This window comes from Zootoca vivipara, chromosome 10, assembly GCF_963506605.1.
Source record: "Zootoca vivipara chromosome 10, rZooViv1.1, whole genome shotgun sequence".
In the NCBI taxonomy this organism is placed as follows: domain Eukaryota; kingdom Metazoa; phylum Chordata; class Lepidosauria; order Squamata; family Lacertidae; genus Zootoca; species Zootoca vivipara.
The window spans coordinates 49,015,951-49,031,445 of record NC_083285.1 but is presented as its reverse complement, the minus strand read 5'-3'; the positions used below and the strand labels follow the sequence as shown (position 1 = coordinate 49,031,445).

The window sequence follows — 15,495 nt, the reverse complement described above, 5'->3', positions numbered from 1 at the left end:
AAATACAATGTTCCAGGAAAACATCGAGGGGGGGGGATCCATAAATTCTGCTTGGTTGTGGTTTCAAAACCTTGTCTAAATAACATTGTTTCTAGGCAATGTCTAAAAGAAGGAAGGGGTGATTCCTGCCAAACTTACAATTAATATTATTTTCCCCAGTGAGGTATAGAAGTGCTGCAGTCCTCTTCCTTCCACCCGGAATATAGTGCTTTATTCACATCAACCTCCCCACTCAAATCAAACAGGCTGAGTTTTTCATTCCTACATGAATAACTCAGCCTGTTTCCTGTTTTGATTTGAGTGGGGAGGATATGAATAAAGCAATGTTGATTGTCATAGACAGGGAACTGCAAAGGCCAGGAATGGCTAATGATTCACAAGTAGGTGGGTTGTAGGTCAGGGGTCATTTCCAGACCCTCTTTGTTATGTGTGAACCAGGTTATGGATGCACAACATGTAGGTTGAACAAAAGAATACGTCCTTGGCTACTATGAAATCCATGTCATAGGGTTGAAATGCCTCCAGGCCAGATTTTAGGAGAGCGGTTTTGAAGAGTGGGATGACCCTGCCGTAAGCGTAGAAGCAGATGCGGATTGTGGATGGACAGTACTGGATATCACCCATACTTTTAGCAAGACATTAATTAGAATCAGAATATTATTTCAGAAATATTGTTTTGCCTGGAAATATATATGAAATCAATCCAAAGGTGGTGGCTTCAGTCTTCAGTAGTACAGTGGTACCTCGGTTTAAGTACACAATTGGTTCCGGAAGTCTGTACTTGACCTGAAGCGTACTTAACCTGAAGCGAACTTTCCCATTGAAAGTAATGGAAAGTGGATTAATCCGTTCCAGACGGGTCCGTGGAGTACTTAAACTGAAAGTACTCAAACAGAAGCATACTTAAACCGAGGTATGACTGTATCTAGTATTGGGTAGACATGAAGGGGAGCCAAAGGTTAACACATATTCCTAGGAAACTTGGTAATTACAATCTAGTAATTTGTAAGTACCATAGTTGTCATATTGTAATAACATACCATATCAGGATTGAGCAAGTAAAGTTACCCAGTGAGATGGAAAGAATGTGACATTAGTTCAGCAACAGATTATATCTGCCTAAAACTAAAATGTAGCTGAAGCAAATTCCCTGTTAAGAGAGGCTAGATTCCACCTCCTCCAGCCAGCTGCTTCCAGTAACTCCCGCCAGAGAAGAATTGAAGTTTCCTTGGGCTGATGTCCAATAACATATTAAAATAAGGGGCTGAGTTCTTCAGCCATGAGCGGGATTGTATGAAAAGGCTGTACGCACTAAGAAATAAGCTCCAGCTGTGTTTTGGAGAAACTTAGAAAGGTCAGATAAGTATTTGTCAAGTTGCCGTTTTGTTTGCTTTTTCTTTTTAGGTGGAAAAAAGGTATGTGGCTGGGCAAGCTATCCTCGAATGGGACATTGTTGCTTCCAATGGGGTCATCCATGTCATCACAGCACCTCTGAAGGCTCCTCCTGTGCCCCATGTAAGTCTTGTGCAACTGGTCTCTTTTGTTTCTTCACTTGCTGGTCAACTGGAAAACTGAACAAATAGTCCCACGTCTTCTTTGGAAACAGATATGAGCTTTGAGAAGAGTGCATACAGATGTCCGTAGCCTTAGCAGGGAGCCTGCTGCAGAAGTGCACTCACTTTATTTGGTGCACGTAATGGTTTCTCTCCAAGACGTATCTCAGAGAAAATGGTCCCGCACCCTGCAACTCGCCTGGGTAATTTGCAACAGAATATGGATTTCCACTGCACTTTGGCTGGCAGTCATATCATTCATAGAGCAATTCCTCTCCTTTTTGAAGCAGGACAGCTTACTATGGTCTTGACCCCGTCATGCATTAATTAGACTTAAGCACGTTGACTGTACCCACTGATGATGCAGCCCCCCAAGTACCTGCCCATTGCCTCATGTGGCCTTGGGGGAGTAAGGAAGGTTGCCCACCTCAAAAGGCATAGGCGCACCAATTGAGGATACTAATTGAATCTGACAAAGTGGGCTCTAGTTCATAAAAGCTTATGCCACGATAAATTTGGGAAACTCTGAAGTAATACATGCTGTTGTGTTCTTTACAACTAACAGGATTATCCATATTCCAGTACTTTAGACGTAACAAGATTACTTAAACAACATGTAGCATCCAATAACAGGGAGTTTCACCTTAGTCGCAGCTTCTTATCAGGCTTCCAAGGGGAGGGGAGGTGGAAACTCCCTTCCTAAAGCATTGGTTTTCCTTTGTTGTCTTAACTTAGGCATCTCTACATCCTGGAATTGGAATATTCTTTGCAGTCCTCCTGGTCATAGGAATCATTGCTCTAATCGGATATTCATACTTCAGATTTAAGCAGGGAACCATTCGTTTCCCATATTTCAAGGTAAGAAACCAATGCAAATGTAAGTTGACCTTCATAGCTGCCACCTTTTCCCATTATGAACAGAATTTGAGCATCTTCATTTTGTTACCACCTTGGCCTGGTTCAGACATTATAGGCAAGCCATTGTTATGAACATTATGAACAGCCTTTGGGGTTTGGGAGCTGAAGGCCGCTATTGAAGCATCCTGGTCTTCCAATAATACCTCAGCAGTGCCACAGGCTGATAGCATCCATGCCACACCGCATTGAGGCAGTAATTACTGCAAAAGGGGCCCAAACCATATACTGGGTACATATGCATGCTTCTACTTTTCAGAGGTCCAATATTGTTTTATTTGCAATTCTTGTTTTATTGATTTCATTTAATATTCTAATTTTCGGAGATTGTGAATTTGAGGTTTTCTTCAGCTATATGCCATAATCATCACAATTACAGCAAATAAAGGCTTGACATAGCTCACTTTGCATGCCATGAGTCTATCTCCTATATTGGTTTCACCTTTTAAGTTGCATTACCGAAATAAATGAACTTTTCGATGATATTCTAATTTTTCGAGTTTCACTTGTATTGTCCAAACTGGGGAAACCAGGCTTAATGCCAAAGTGCAATTTGCCTCTAAACCAGAACTGGAAATGGTATCAACTAGGTTTCCAGTTCTAATTTGGAGGAATGCTATGCCTTGTGGTAAGCATGGCTAGCCAAATTTCAGAAGTCATGGCAAAATAGAGGTATCAGGAGAGAGGGAGGCAAGAAAAAAGCAGATGAGCCCAATGTCCATTAACGATGTTAATAACGTCCATTAACGATGTTGCTAGAAGCACTTGTAAAAATATCCTATGACTTCTGAATTGCTCAGTTATGAAACATAAACTTGTTTACTTACTTATTTAAAACAGCAAAAGGATGATATTGATGTAACCACACTGGACAGAGCACCGTCTTCAAACATCTCAAACCCTAACTATGAAAGCTCCACAACTTCAGCACCAGACTCTTCTTATGATCCATTTTCTGTAAGTTTTCATTTTGATTTTGATAAGATATCAGCAGAACTATACGCTTGAGCTTTTTCTGAAAAAGCGAGAGCATGTAATACGTTGCAGCACCAGTTGGTGGGAGCTGTGTCAATTTACCATGATTTATTTTTAATGTCTCTTGCTACATCAGTGTCTCTGTATGCACGCATGCAAGTCTTAGCTGAACGAAGGGAGTATGTGAAGCAGGGATTCCACTTTCTCTCTGGGAACACCAGACACAGACTTCACCATTGTGATACCCTCCAGGAGCAGGGCTTTTTTCCAGCTGGAATTGAATTTTGCATCAATGAGATACTACTACACAGCCAGCTCCCACTCACTGGATAACCAAACACTATCTCTCTGCCTAATCCTACCTCACAAGATTGCTGTGAGCTGGAGAGCAGTGTTTGCCACCACAAGCTCTTTGGAGAAATCACAAAATGAAAATGACATTCATAAACAAATGCTTTGTTGTACTGATTTTACAGGATGTCAGTAGCAAAATTTATGCCAAAAATGAACACTGTATTGTAACCCATTCTTTTTTTGTATTTTATATAGTGAATTACTTTGTATATTAAAATTAAATTCATATAGAACTACAGCATATAAATTGTAGGTTGTTTTTTCAGGTTTCTGATGAACAACAACTGGTGAGCAGTGGTCCCCAGGATGAGATCTGATGCCTGAATGTGGAGATAAAATACGCAACTTTTCAGCTGAATAAATGTGAAGATACAAGGAAATGCCAAGAATTGTCTGGCTTTTAGGGAGGGACGTTTGAAGACTATGGTAAATTCTCAGCAAAGTTGCTGAAAGCAGTTCGGTTTCTTTAAATGGTGTTTTACTATTATATTGTACAGTTCCTCCTTTTCTGACATCCAGTTGTTTTTCGGGGTTTTCTACTGTTCTGCTTTTAACTCATAATTTTCATGGGGAAAGGAGTGCTCCTTATATGCTACAGATATAGTTATACATTTAAAAAACAAAAATAATGCATAATAGTGAACATGGGATTGCTGACTTTGCTTGACTGAAATTTGCTCTTGTAGGGGGGCCCTTCGTAAGAATTTTCTCCTTTTAAAAAAGTTTATTCAGATACATTTCATTGCAAAAAGTGGCTTCTCATTTCAGTACCATTCTGTCCAGGCAAAGAGTTACTGGGAGCTTATGTGCCTTTTATTTAACATAATTGGGGGGGAGGGGCAGGTTCTGGTGATTTTATTACTTCCTGATGGATCAGCATAGCTGCCAAGTACCCCGTTTTCCCCGGGAAACCCCCGTTTTTACTTACCTTTTCCCGGTGGTCCCCCGTATCACTTCGTCTCCCGTTTTTCTCCGTTAATTTCTCCTGCCGATGGCCTTTTTTTTTCTGATTTGCCCTTCTATGGGCACAAAAAATGGCCGCCGGCAGCTTCAAAAGTCGCATCTATGCATGACTGGAAGTGCGTAGACACGACTTCCAGTGTCGGCGGTGGCCATTTTTGGTGCCCATAGATGGGTGGCCTGACACCAGAAGTTGCGTCGACGCACTTCCAGTCATGCGTAGAAGCTACTTTTGAAGCTGGTGGCGGCCATTTTTTGTGCCCATAGAAGGGCAAAGAGACACCGGAAGTTACGTCGACGCAACTCCCGGTGTCACACGGCTGCTGGTCCCGGATTCTGCAGTCCGGGACTTGGAAGGTAGGGATCAGTGAAATTATTAAGTCTTATTGCCCCACTGTCAGTTTTTGTTTCCATGGAAGTGGGCTTTAATTAAGCTTCCTTCTTCTAAGAAGGACTATTTTGTTAAAAAAGTAAATAGAGAATGCAAGAAAATTGGCAATTAAGACCATACATTGGGGTAACAGAGATAGGACAGTGGTGCCTTCTCCCTTTGCAACCCATGCTCAGGAGGCAGCAATACAGGCTAAATCTAGGAGTAAACTTAAGATTGTTGCAAAGGCTTCATGAATGGGTGGCCTATGTACATAAGAGATTTTCCCTATGGTTGAAGCAATTGCTGGATAATGTACAGCAACAGCAAGTGCAGAACCTCTTTAACTGTAGAGAGGCGATACGAGGGTAGAAGTAACCATACTAAGTATCCTAATACATTCAGAAGCGAATGAAAGGATTGAATAAATCCAGCCCTTACCTATGGCTGTTAAGAGAGAGTGGGACATTTATATGAACTGAGAACTGATTCTCTTTTAAAGTCACAAGTGATTGAGGAAGGCTACTGTAAATGTGAACGTTAGCATTCTATTTGCAAGACTGCACACAGTAAATCCAAAGCTTAGCAAGAGCTACTTCCACTTTTGTTCAGATCCCACCCAATTATGTAGCGTACTGAATGGCATTTTGTGACTCTGCTATCTCTTAAGAGCTGTTGGGAAGCTTAAAAAGAGGAACGAAGACCCTTGTACTCATTGAAAGAAGTGTAGGATATATAATTGCAATAAATAAATTGTAAAATAATGTACGTATGCTATTGTGACTGATGCCTCTGATTTCGGAGAATAATTCAGGTGAAACTTTCTGCTAGTGGAAAGCAGTGCTATAAAAAGAATACAGGCGTCTCCCCACTTACATGCATTTGACTCATGTGCGGCACCAGGAAATAATTCAAACTAAACTTCAAAAAAGGGCAAAAACAGCCTGGAAAACAGTGGGTAAATGGCTAGTGGTCCACCTCTGAATTACAGCCACTTGTTTCCACATCGTCCTCCAGTGGTGAAAAAAACAGAGAGCCACCGTTGCCACCATTCATGGCAGTCTGGTAAGTACTGCTGGTGTTTTGAAGGTTTTTTCCAAGGGTTTCGAGAAGGTGTTTAGGTGGTGCTCCTCGCTATATGTGATTTCATGTATACATGTGGTACCTGGGAACAGGACCCCCCACATAAGTGGGCAAACACCTGTACTGAACAGGGTGGATAAGGATCTTAAGCAGGTTCCCTGTGGATGTAATATCACATCTTGTAGACTTCTAGTTTAAAATTCAGAGCGTTGTGTGTAATTGCCACCCTTTCTCTTCAAATACAGTTTCATGCTGCTGGAGGCTTTTCTATTTCAGATAAATTTCTAAAACCAACAATGACAACTTCCAGACTAATTGTAATCTTAATGAATGTGACAAGACATTTATTGCATGGTGTTGTACCAGAGACATTTTGGGATACAAAAAGGAAAAGTTAGCTGGCAGATTCTATTTTTGGGAGGTCAGTTTGTCAAGAAGTAAACTACTGACTTCCTTTTTGGTATTCAGATACTGACAAAATTCCACATGGCTACAATATCAGGAGTTGTGGGTGCTACAATAAGTGATTACAGTGCTTTTAAATAACAGCAGTAACAGAAATGAGCAAATGTTAGTTTGTAGCTGATTAGGCCCCAATCACTTCACATGCAAGAACATTTTACAATATATGACATTATGTAGCAGCAAATAAGCACCAGTTAATATACTTTGTATACAAAGAAATAAAAGTAATCTGCAATAGAAGTACCGGTAGTTTTCTACAAAGCGGTTTTGTACAAAAATTCTGTGTGTTGAAGGAGTGTTCTCATAAACCTGTCAAACACTTTACTTTATGCCATAATTTTCTAGAATACAAACTAATTCTATTCTTTAACATCTTCTCCAAATACAGTCTTTTAAAGGGGCTTTGGAAGCCTAGAATATTAGATGCATTTCAAGTGACACCAAGTCTTGGTTACGCTTTAACAATCAAGTCCAAACCCTTGGATTTTCTGTTTAAAGGGCTTTCCCCTCTTTTTTAAAAAGCAATAAAACAGAGGTAACTTGACCAATGACACAGCAGTGTTTCATCCACTCTAGTACAGAGCATTGGCAGTTATGCATACCAAGTATAGCATTTATAGGCAGAAAAACATCACCAAACCAGCATCACCAAAAGACAAGCTCAAGCCCCCCCTCTGCATAAGATGGCAATTGGGCTACATGGCCAGCACATCATAGGAAACTGCCCAATACCAAGTCTGATCAGTGGTGTTGGCAGTGGCTAGCGGTGGCTCTTCAGTGTCCCAGGTAGGGGCCTTTCTCGAACCCCTAACTGGGATTGGCAGGGCTTGAACCTGGGGGTTGTACACCTGCACACAAAGTAGATGCTCTGCCACTAAGCCACCGCCTCTCCACTCCTCAGAAAACTAAGTACGGTAAGTCTCTCAATGCAAAAGCAATTATAAAAAGTAGGGGAAATACTTAATGCCAGAAAGGGAGCTCCTTGGTGCTTTAGGGGATCACTGCAAAGGGACACCAAAAACAAAGTTTGATATCTGATCGTCCATGTGAACATAGCTCTCAGACAAAATGGGCTTCCAATCTCCCTTCAAGATGCCAGCACATCATCCAAGCCAATTGGTTTAATTCGCATTGCACTGCATTCACGTGATCCAGCCATTCAGGGATCATGTCAGTGCAACTGAAAACAGGGGGAAATGATGCCAAAGCAATAAAGGGAGGAGAAGAGCTCCACACCCCACCCCAAAGCCATAGCTTTCAAGGCAAAGAGGAAAATTAAAAACTTCAGCTTGGCATTGCTTAGAAGTCTATTTCAATGAACTGAAATGCCGGACCATATTGAGTCATGCAAGCAGGCAGTTCTTAAGCAACACAGAGAATTAGAACAATGCAATTAAAAGCCTCTCACGTACGGTACATACAAAATGTATACAAACTAGTAACACACAAACTTTACCTGACCAGCATTGGGGGGACCGAATTATTTCCTAAAAATAAAGAGAACAATTCTTTCTGAATTTTGAAGAACTTCAGCAAACAAAATACATGACTTCTAAAAATTTAAAAAAGGGAATTGTTTCAAGGCACCCTTCCACAACCTGGTGCTCTAGAATCCAGATGGTGATGGACCTCAAACTCCTATCATACTTAACTACCGGCTCTGCTAATGGGAGTTGGGAGTAAAACAATGTCTGGTACCAGGTTGGGAAAGGCTGTTTTAAGCTGCCAGCATGGCCAATGGTCAAGGATGATGGGAGTTGCATTCCAACGATAGCACTTTGGAAGGGAACCTAAGTTGTACATTTGGACTCCAATCTAGCTTGCACACAATTTGTTACATAGCAACTACTGGCTCCAGGTAGAGAGGGTTTGTCCTCCATCTGAATCAGCCCAGCCAAGTCCAGTAGGACTCAGATGAGCATTCAGATGCACATCTGCATACAGAAACCTAATTCTGCATGCAGATGATCTCTGCAAACACATTCTGAAAGTTGTAAATTAAATTTAGGTTTGTAAGTATGGCACACGTTTAAACTTTCCCCCTGCTTGGAAGCAGCTGTGGGGAGAACACAAGATTTATTACCGCCTCATAGCTTCAAAACTTATTGAAATGTTCTATTTCTTTCTCCAACTAGAAGAAAACTAGCTGTAATTTAAGATAAATCCAGATTCAAAACACGTCCAGAATCCAAAGTGATGCTCATCTGGTTAAACCACACCAGAGTGATATATCGGGCTGCATGTCATACAACTAGAAATATCTTAAATTGTTGTTTTATGTGCAAATAATTTTCTTTTCCAGCAAATATTCAGCTGGGGGAAGGGATCTATTTTCTATTAGTGCAACATGACCTATCAGCTCTCACTAAAACCGAGAAAAGAGACCTAAATAGAAATATTTGCACTAATAGTTACTACAGCTATTATAGAAGAGATCATTGCTTTTAAAGATACATTCATGTCACGATAAATATACTTTGCTCTACTGAGTCAGTGGAAGAGGGGAGGAAGGTGGTCAATGTTTGTCATTATAAAAACCAAGGGGGAGAAAAGAAAACTTATTTGATTTGAATCATCTCTTGCAGAAATGGTATTCTGAATGTACCAGTGCACAGTTGGTCTGACCATGTCGGGAGTTCATGCTGCAAAGGAGTCCTCCTTGGATAAAATGTGTAGTCATGGTCATAGTTCAAAAGGCAACTCAATGATGCCATGTAAATATCAGCAAAGCGAGACAAGCGTCTTAAAAAATAGGTTGGGTTCTGGTCAGTCCTGAATAAGCTTCCAAACTGAGAATTGAAGAAGTTCCTCGTTGTTTCTCTGGGAGTGGTAAAAAAAGATACACATTCTTAGAATTGTCAACCACTTAAGGGAAACCAAGCCTTACATTGTGCTTAACAGTTAAACCAAAGATACTTTCTTTCCCCAGTTAAAACCAGTTTATTTATATATTTAAACAAGGTACCACACTATTTTGTTAATTGAAAGTCACCTTCAGAAAGCATCAGTTTCATCTTGCTTCACAGATATCAAAGAATCACAGAGTTGGAAGGGATCCTGGGGGGTCAATCTTGTCCAACCCCCTGCAATGCAGGAGGAATATGCAGCTGTCCCATATGGGGGTCGAACCTGCAACCTTGGCATTATCAACACCATACTCGAACCCAGTGGTCCTCAACCTTGGGCCTCCAGATGTTTTTGGCCTACAACTCCCATGATCTCTAGCTAGCAGGACCAGTGGTCAGGGATGATGGGAATTGTAGTCTCAAAACATCTGGAGGCCCAAGGTTGAGGACCACTGCTCTAACCAACTGAGCTGACTTCTAAGACAGAAAATCCAGAGGTGGAAACTTCGCCAACTCTTTCCCCTCTGCGTTTTGCAATGTCTTTAAAATGTGCTCCTGACAAAGATTGCAGACAGCGTAGATATACGTTGCATTTATTTGATAGTTCAACTTATGTACTGCCCATTCAGTACAGCTCTCAAGATGGTTTGCAAACCCATTTCCAATAATAAAAGAACATTCAAACAATTAAGCCAACTATAAATAATGCAAACAGCTAAAAAAAAACTAAACCAACACAGGCATAGCTAGTAAAACTATCTGAAACCAATAGGGAGATAATTTGGTGCAAGTATCTAAAAGCACCCATCGTAGTGAAAAGGAAAGTAAAATAGGAGGTGGGAAGATCAGGGAAAACTACAAATGGCTCAATGTCATATATAGTTTGGCCCCTGGAATCACAGTCACAGGGGTAAGAAGAAACATCAAAAGCTTAAGTTCATCGATTCACAGCAAGACTTCGAAGACATATGCAGTGTCCTGATATTGTACCTCTGACCCACATACTTCTCTTGTAACCCATATTAATTTGGTCATTCCTTCTGCTTATCCCACTCCTAGTTACACCCCTGCTGACAGTGTCAGTCAATGCTGGGGTTTAAGTTAGTGTCAGTTTTAAGTACTGCCAGTTTTTTTTAAAAAAAGGTATTAAGTTTCAAGGTCTGTGTTCTGAGAAATAATCATTTCCATTATGCTTAAAGTTCTGATGGCCTGGAATGACGAATAATCCTTTCACATATAAAGAACATCCAAGGCAAAAGTTTAGACCAGTTTTTCACCTCAAGTGGTTGGAGGAGAAAAGGGAAGTATTTGGTGGAAATAGTTTGTGAAAAGACAACAAAGAACTCAAAGTGTGCGCTACAATATTGCGTCAGGGCTCCTGTGACTTCCCAGAGCAAGCATGTGATTATTTTGGGGAGGAGAGAAGCAGCAATAGGTGCATTCTCTAGTTTTGTGTTATGTCACACCCCATGGCAGCCATTCTGTGATTGGTACCTATAGCACTCTCTCAAAATTCGGTATGCCCACTGGTTCAAAATGGCTACCAACCACATCCTGGACATATTCAGCTAATTAGAGGAGTCCCATCTCCCCATGTCACCTATTGCTTCATAACCTTGATCACAAAATGATGCTCCTGGTTATACTGTATTTTGCAAGACAGTACAAAAAAGGAAACCTTCAGCCAATTAAATTGTTTCCCCAACAGCCAGATTTGGTATCCAATGGTGTTGAATACTCTACTGTATCTACTACTATTAAGAAAAGTAATGGGAAAACACAGCAAACTGGGCACTGTCGTACATTGCTAAAAGCTCGTATCTGGATTTGCATTTTCAAATCTTGAAACACACTCCCAATGTTAATGCTTACCTCATTTCCTTTCTTTCCTTTTTCCACTCGTGTAAAATCAGCTGAGAGTCTGGATCCTTGTGAACCTGAAATGATAACAGGCAACCTTGTATGTTCTTAACACAGACTCCTTAACAGGAAAAGGACATGAGTATATTGTAGTGTAATCATGTCTGCACACCATTAAGAAATTTGACACGGATAAACGTGAACAAGATAAGAGCTGTGGCTTTTTAACTTGTCAGCACTAAGCTAATGTACTGTGTAGGAGCAGGGGATTGTATCCGCCAGTGGAACAGGGAGGAAAGCTGTTTTCAACCACCACCCCCTAACCTGACAGCACCCCATGCCTCCCCCCTAAACCAGCTCTGCAAGGTCCCCCATCCCTGGGGGTGGGGGGAAGAATTGCCAGAAATTGTTTCCCTTATCCGACTGTTAGAAGCCTTGCTGTCAGCTGTGTGACACCAACTGATAAAACCCATTACTGTGGCTTTTAACAATGCCACAGAATTTTTACATGGGTGTAGGGGAAGAATACAATTGCTTTGGGTGCAAGAATATTTGCATGAAGAGGTCCATGTGTCTACAAGAGACGGCAGGAGAAACAGACTTAAATATAATTCCTGATGAAAAGCTGTTTTCATGCTTAACTTCTGATGGCCCATATTTCTGCCCATTTTTAAATTACATTGGCAATACCGGAAACCCTAGAGGAATTTGTAGAAAGGGCTGAAGGCAGCTAGAATGAGCACAACAAACCTGCATGTGTTCCAGTAATCCAGTGAGAGTCTGAAGCCAGGTCATGGTCTGAATGTATTGCTCTGTGTTCATGATCTTAATCTCTGTCCGTAACTCCGGAATAATTGCACCTGTTCGCCAGCCGTGCTTTAAGGTCAAATCCTATTTTGCCAGCCAGGATTACAAGACACAAAAGTGTTAGTGTTAAAAACAATTCAATGTGTACTTTCTACTCTTTCACCCTAAAGGCCATTTGTAAGATAATTCTTGCTTATACATAAGCAGCAGTTACAAGCTAAGTGGATCAGCTGGGCCACTGTACAAATAATTAAGAGGAACAAACCAAGTGGGAATCCATCTGATACCAGGTAGCCAGGCTGGAGAGCCCAGGGAGTAAACAAGACACAGCTGACCAGGAAGAACATTTCTGTCAGGAGAACAGGGAGGCAAACTAATTGGGGGGAAGTATTGTAACATGTGAAATATTAACCGAACCTGCGTTAAGCTGCTTAAACGGGATAAGAAAATTTATCCTCCTGTTGTAATAAGGAGCCTGGGGCCAAAAGAAGAAAAAAGGCCCACTGCATTCCTCTGCAAACTTGGAAGTAATCCCCAAAGAGCAAGCATGCAAAGGATCTAGCTCAGTATTGCCAAAAATGACTGGAAGTGGTTCTCCAGGGTTATTCTCAGTTCTAATGTTGATGTTTTATCCTATATATTATGCACAACACACCCTGGAATCTGCTAGTGCTGCCTTGCAGGATAAAAGTGAGATGAGCAGCACTCCATCATTGCATTTTTACACACATGATATCCAAGGGACCACACAGACCCTTTCACTGTCACTGCAGGGGGGAAAGCCTGTCTTAAAAAATAAACCCAGCGAAAGACTGGCATTTTTATACTTTGCTATTACAAAACAATCTCTAACAAAAAAAATAGAATAGCTTGCTTTACTTTAAAGTTACTCTGAAATACATTTAATTCTCCTAGCCCTCTGTATACAGAGTCAATTTTGGGCTAGCCCTGATGTGATAAGCATCCTTCCCAGACAGAAAAAAGGAGGCTTCGGAAATTAAAAACTCAGTGCTAAAACAGCACTTGCAACCGCAAGTCCCTTACTAGCTTCTGTGCTGCAGCTTCCATCATTAGAAGGAAGTACTCAGATCACTGGGCTCCACTTCTACTATCAATGGATGTACTATCAATGGATGTAAAAGCTTCTCAATGCGTAGTTTAGCTGTAGCCTGATGAAACACATCGCATGGGCCCTCCAGACAAGTCATTGGTCACATTCCTGGGAACTGCTGGGGCTGGCAGGGAGATTTCCTATGCAATCAGGCCCTTCTGGGCATTAGAGCAGATTTCATATGTTACAACTACCAAGAAAAGTGGTTCTTCTTTCCCCTTCTGCACCTTCCATGTGATTGGCAGGTGGAAGGATAACTTAACTGCTGAATGTCAGCCCAACGACTGTGATGTAGTAGTCACAAGGTGTTTCAATTAATCCCTGTTTTAGCACAAACTATGACAGGTCTCTTTGCAACAGGCACAGCCCTCCATCCATGTGTCAATAACAGGCACACTCAAGGACTTTACCAATTGCAGCTGCAAAGCTACCACTCTGTATATCACCTTGGCTACCTAGTGGATAACTGAGTTAAAATGAGCACCCATAAAAATATCAAACAGTCTGGTGCTGAGGTTCTTATAGAGGCCCACCACACATGGTCAGCTGCTAAAATGTGGAGTTCTCAAAGCTGGGAACATCCCCAAACCTAAATCCAATTTCTATTGCACAAACTGCTTTGTAATTCCTAACCCATCATCTTATTTATTGCTATTTTTGGCCTGAGCATTAGTCTGCAAAGCTGTCCTTATCTCTTCCTCAGCCTCATTATTGAGATACATTAAGTAATATTTTACCCAGCTTACATTTATAGACATGGAAAAGATGTTGTCCTGTTAAGTTTTGAAGTTAGAGTGTGTGTGTGTGTGAGAGAGAGCACATACAAGAGTCCACTGCAAAGTGTAAGAGATCTGAAATACTCAAAAAGGCAAAGTACAATTCTCCACTTAAATATAACAGTAACTCGTTTTGAACTGCAATTATTCCTGTTTTAGGCCACTGTGCAGAGCCAAACGGTATGAATGTCCCAGAAGACCTGTAAATGCCCTCTTAGTAGTCATAATAACCCCAGAACTAATTGGTATGTACTGTGAGAATGAACTCATATGTGCTTATCTGCTTGCACTGAAGCTTGGAAGCCTTAGTTTTTATATTTAGCTAGTTGGGAAAGGAGAGGCTAACCCTAACCCTTATCCAAGCGATGGATGGGAGTCAGGAATGGACTTCTATCCCAGGGGTGGTTATAACTGGGTTATTGCTGCCAGCTTACGTAGCTTGCTTTTTGATGAAGTAACCCATACACTATTAGCCCCTCACAGACAAAGCCATTATGCTTGCCACTTCGGCATGTGTCCCGAGGTGTAGCGGCGAGGAATCCTGCATTGCACTGCTGTATCTAAGTCTCCTGATATATCTCTATGATAAAGCACTAGAACTGATCACTCTGGGGTTTTGTTCATCTTCCTTTGGGATCCCTGCCACTGCGTCTTTCAGAACATCAGTCAATCCTTCGCCCCGGTCTGTATTTGAACCCACAGGAAATGACAGCCATCCATATCTAGCCTTTTCATTTTCATTTTTATTTTAGAAAAACTTTATTGAGAGAAAAGAAAAAAAATAAGAGATACATCCAATTTTCAGAACCAAAAAGAAAGATTATATGTATCTATATAAAGTGTAGAAATTAAAATATAAGTTACATAACACAACAGAAATATCCTGCGATTCACACGCGATTGTACAAATGAATAAACTCAAAATTTCTCTAAAATTTCAATGTACCAAATGTGATCTAAAATAAATTCTTATTTCAACATTTGTCAATGCTTCCAATCCTTTCCATTATACCTAATTTCCAAACTGATCTTTCTCACAGGTTTGATGTTATTTGGTTTTCTTCTTCTATCTTCTCTTTTTTATTTTATACTTTTTATCTCTCTGTTTGTCTCTACATTACAAATACCGTTCTATGTCTGTCAATATTGAGTTGTTATTACTATGTGTTATTAAATATTCTCTGAAACTGGTCCACTCTTTTGATATCTTTTGAATACCTGTTCCTCGCACCCATCCCGTCATTTTCGCTAGCTGTAAGTATTCAATCATTAAAACCTGCCATTCGGTGACTGTTGGGGTTATTTCACCTTTCCACTTCCTAGCTACGAGAACTCTGGCAGCCGTCAGGCAGTACATCAGAAGTGTTCTGGATTCCTTCTTAAATTCAGGTGGTAAGATACTCAGTAGGAATAATTCTGG

At 40.9% G+C, this 15,495-nt stretch overlaps 2 protein-coding genes across 4 annotated transcripts in view; one reads left to right on the top strand and one right to left on the bottom strand.

Moving 5' to 3' along the window:
- STAB2 (stabilin 2) overlaps nt 1–4,534 on the top strand; it is an 87,344-nt gene extending 82,810 nt beyond the window's left edge. The window contains exons 66-69 of the mRNA XM_060279901.1: nt 1,405–1,515; nt 2,289–2,411; nt 3,309–3,425; nt 4,064–4,534. Coding sequence (XP_060135884.1) covers nt 1,405–1,515; nt 2,289–2,411; nt 3,309–3,425; nt 4,064–4,114 — 402 coding nt within the window. The 3' untranslated portion in view covers nt 4,115–4,534. The remainder of the gene's footprint in view (nt 1–1,404; nt 1,516–2,288; nt 2,412–3,308; nt 3,426–4,063) is intronic.
- Nucleotides 1–15,495, bottom strand: part of NT5DC3 (5'-nucleotidase domain containing 3) — a 43,788-nt gene that overhangs the window by 531 nt on the left and 27,762 nt on the right. The window contains exons 12-15 of one of the 3 annotated variants that reach the window (XM_035127551.2): nt 12,132–12,272; nt 11,394–11,458; nt 9,281–9,495; nt 6,526–8,162 (exon numbers count right to left, since the gene is read on the bottom strand). In XM_035127551.2, coding sequence (XP_034983442.1) covers nt 8,128–8,162; nt 9,281–9,495; nt 11,394–11,458; nt 12,132–12,272 — 456 coding nt within the window. In that variant the 3' untranslated portion in view covers nt 6,526–8,127. Of the gene's footprint in view, nt 1–6,525; nt 9,496–11,393; nt 11,459–12,131; nt 12,273–15,495 lie in introns of those variants that run through there. The other 2 variants (XM_035127550.2, XM_060279902.1) reach the window with 2 other exon arrangements.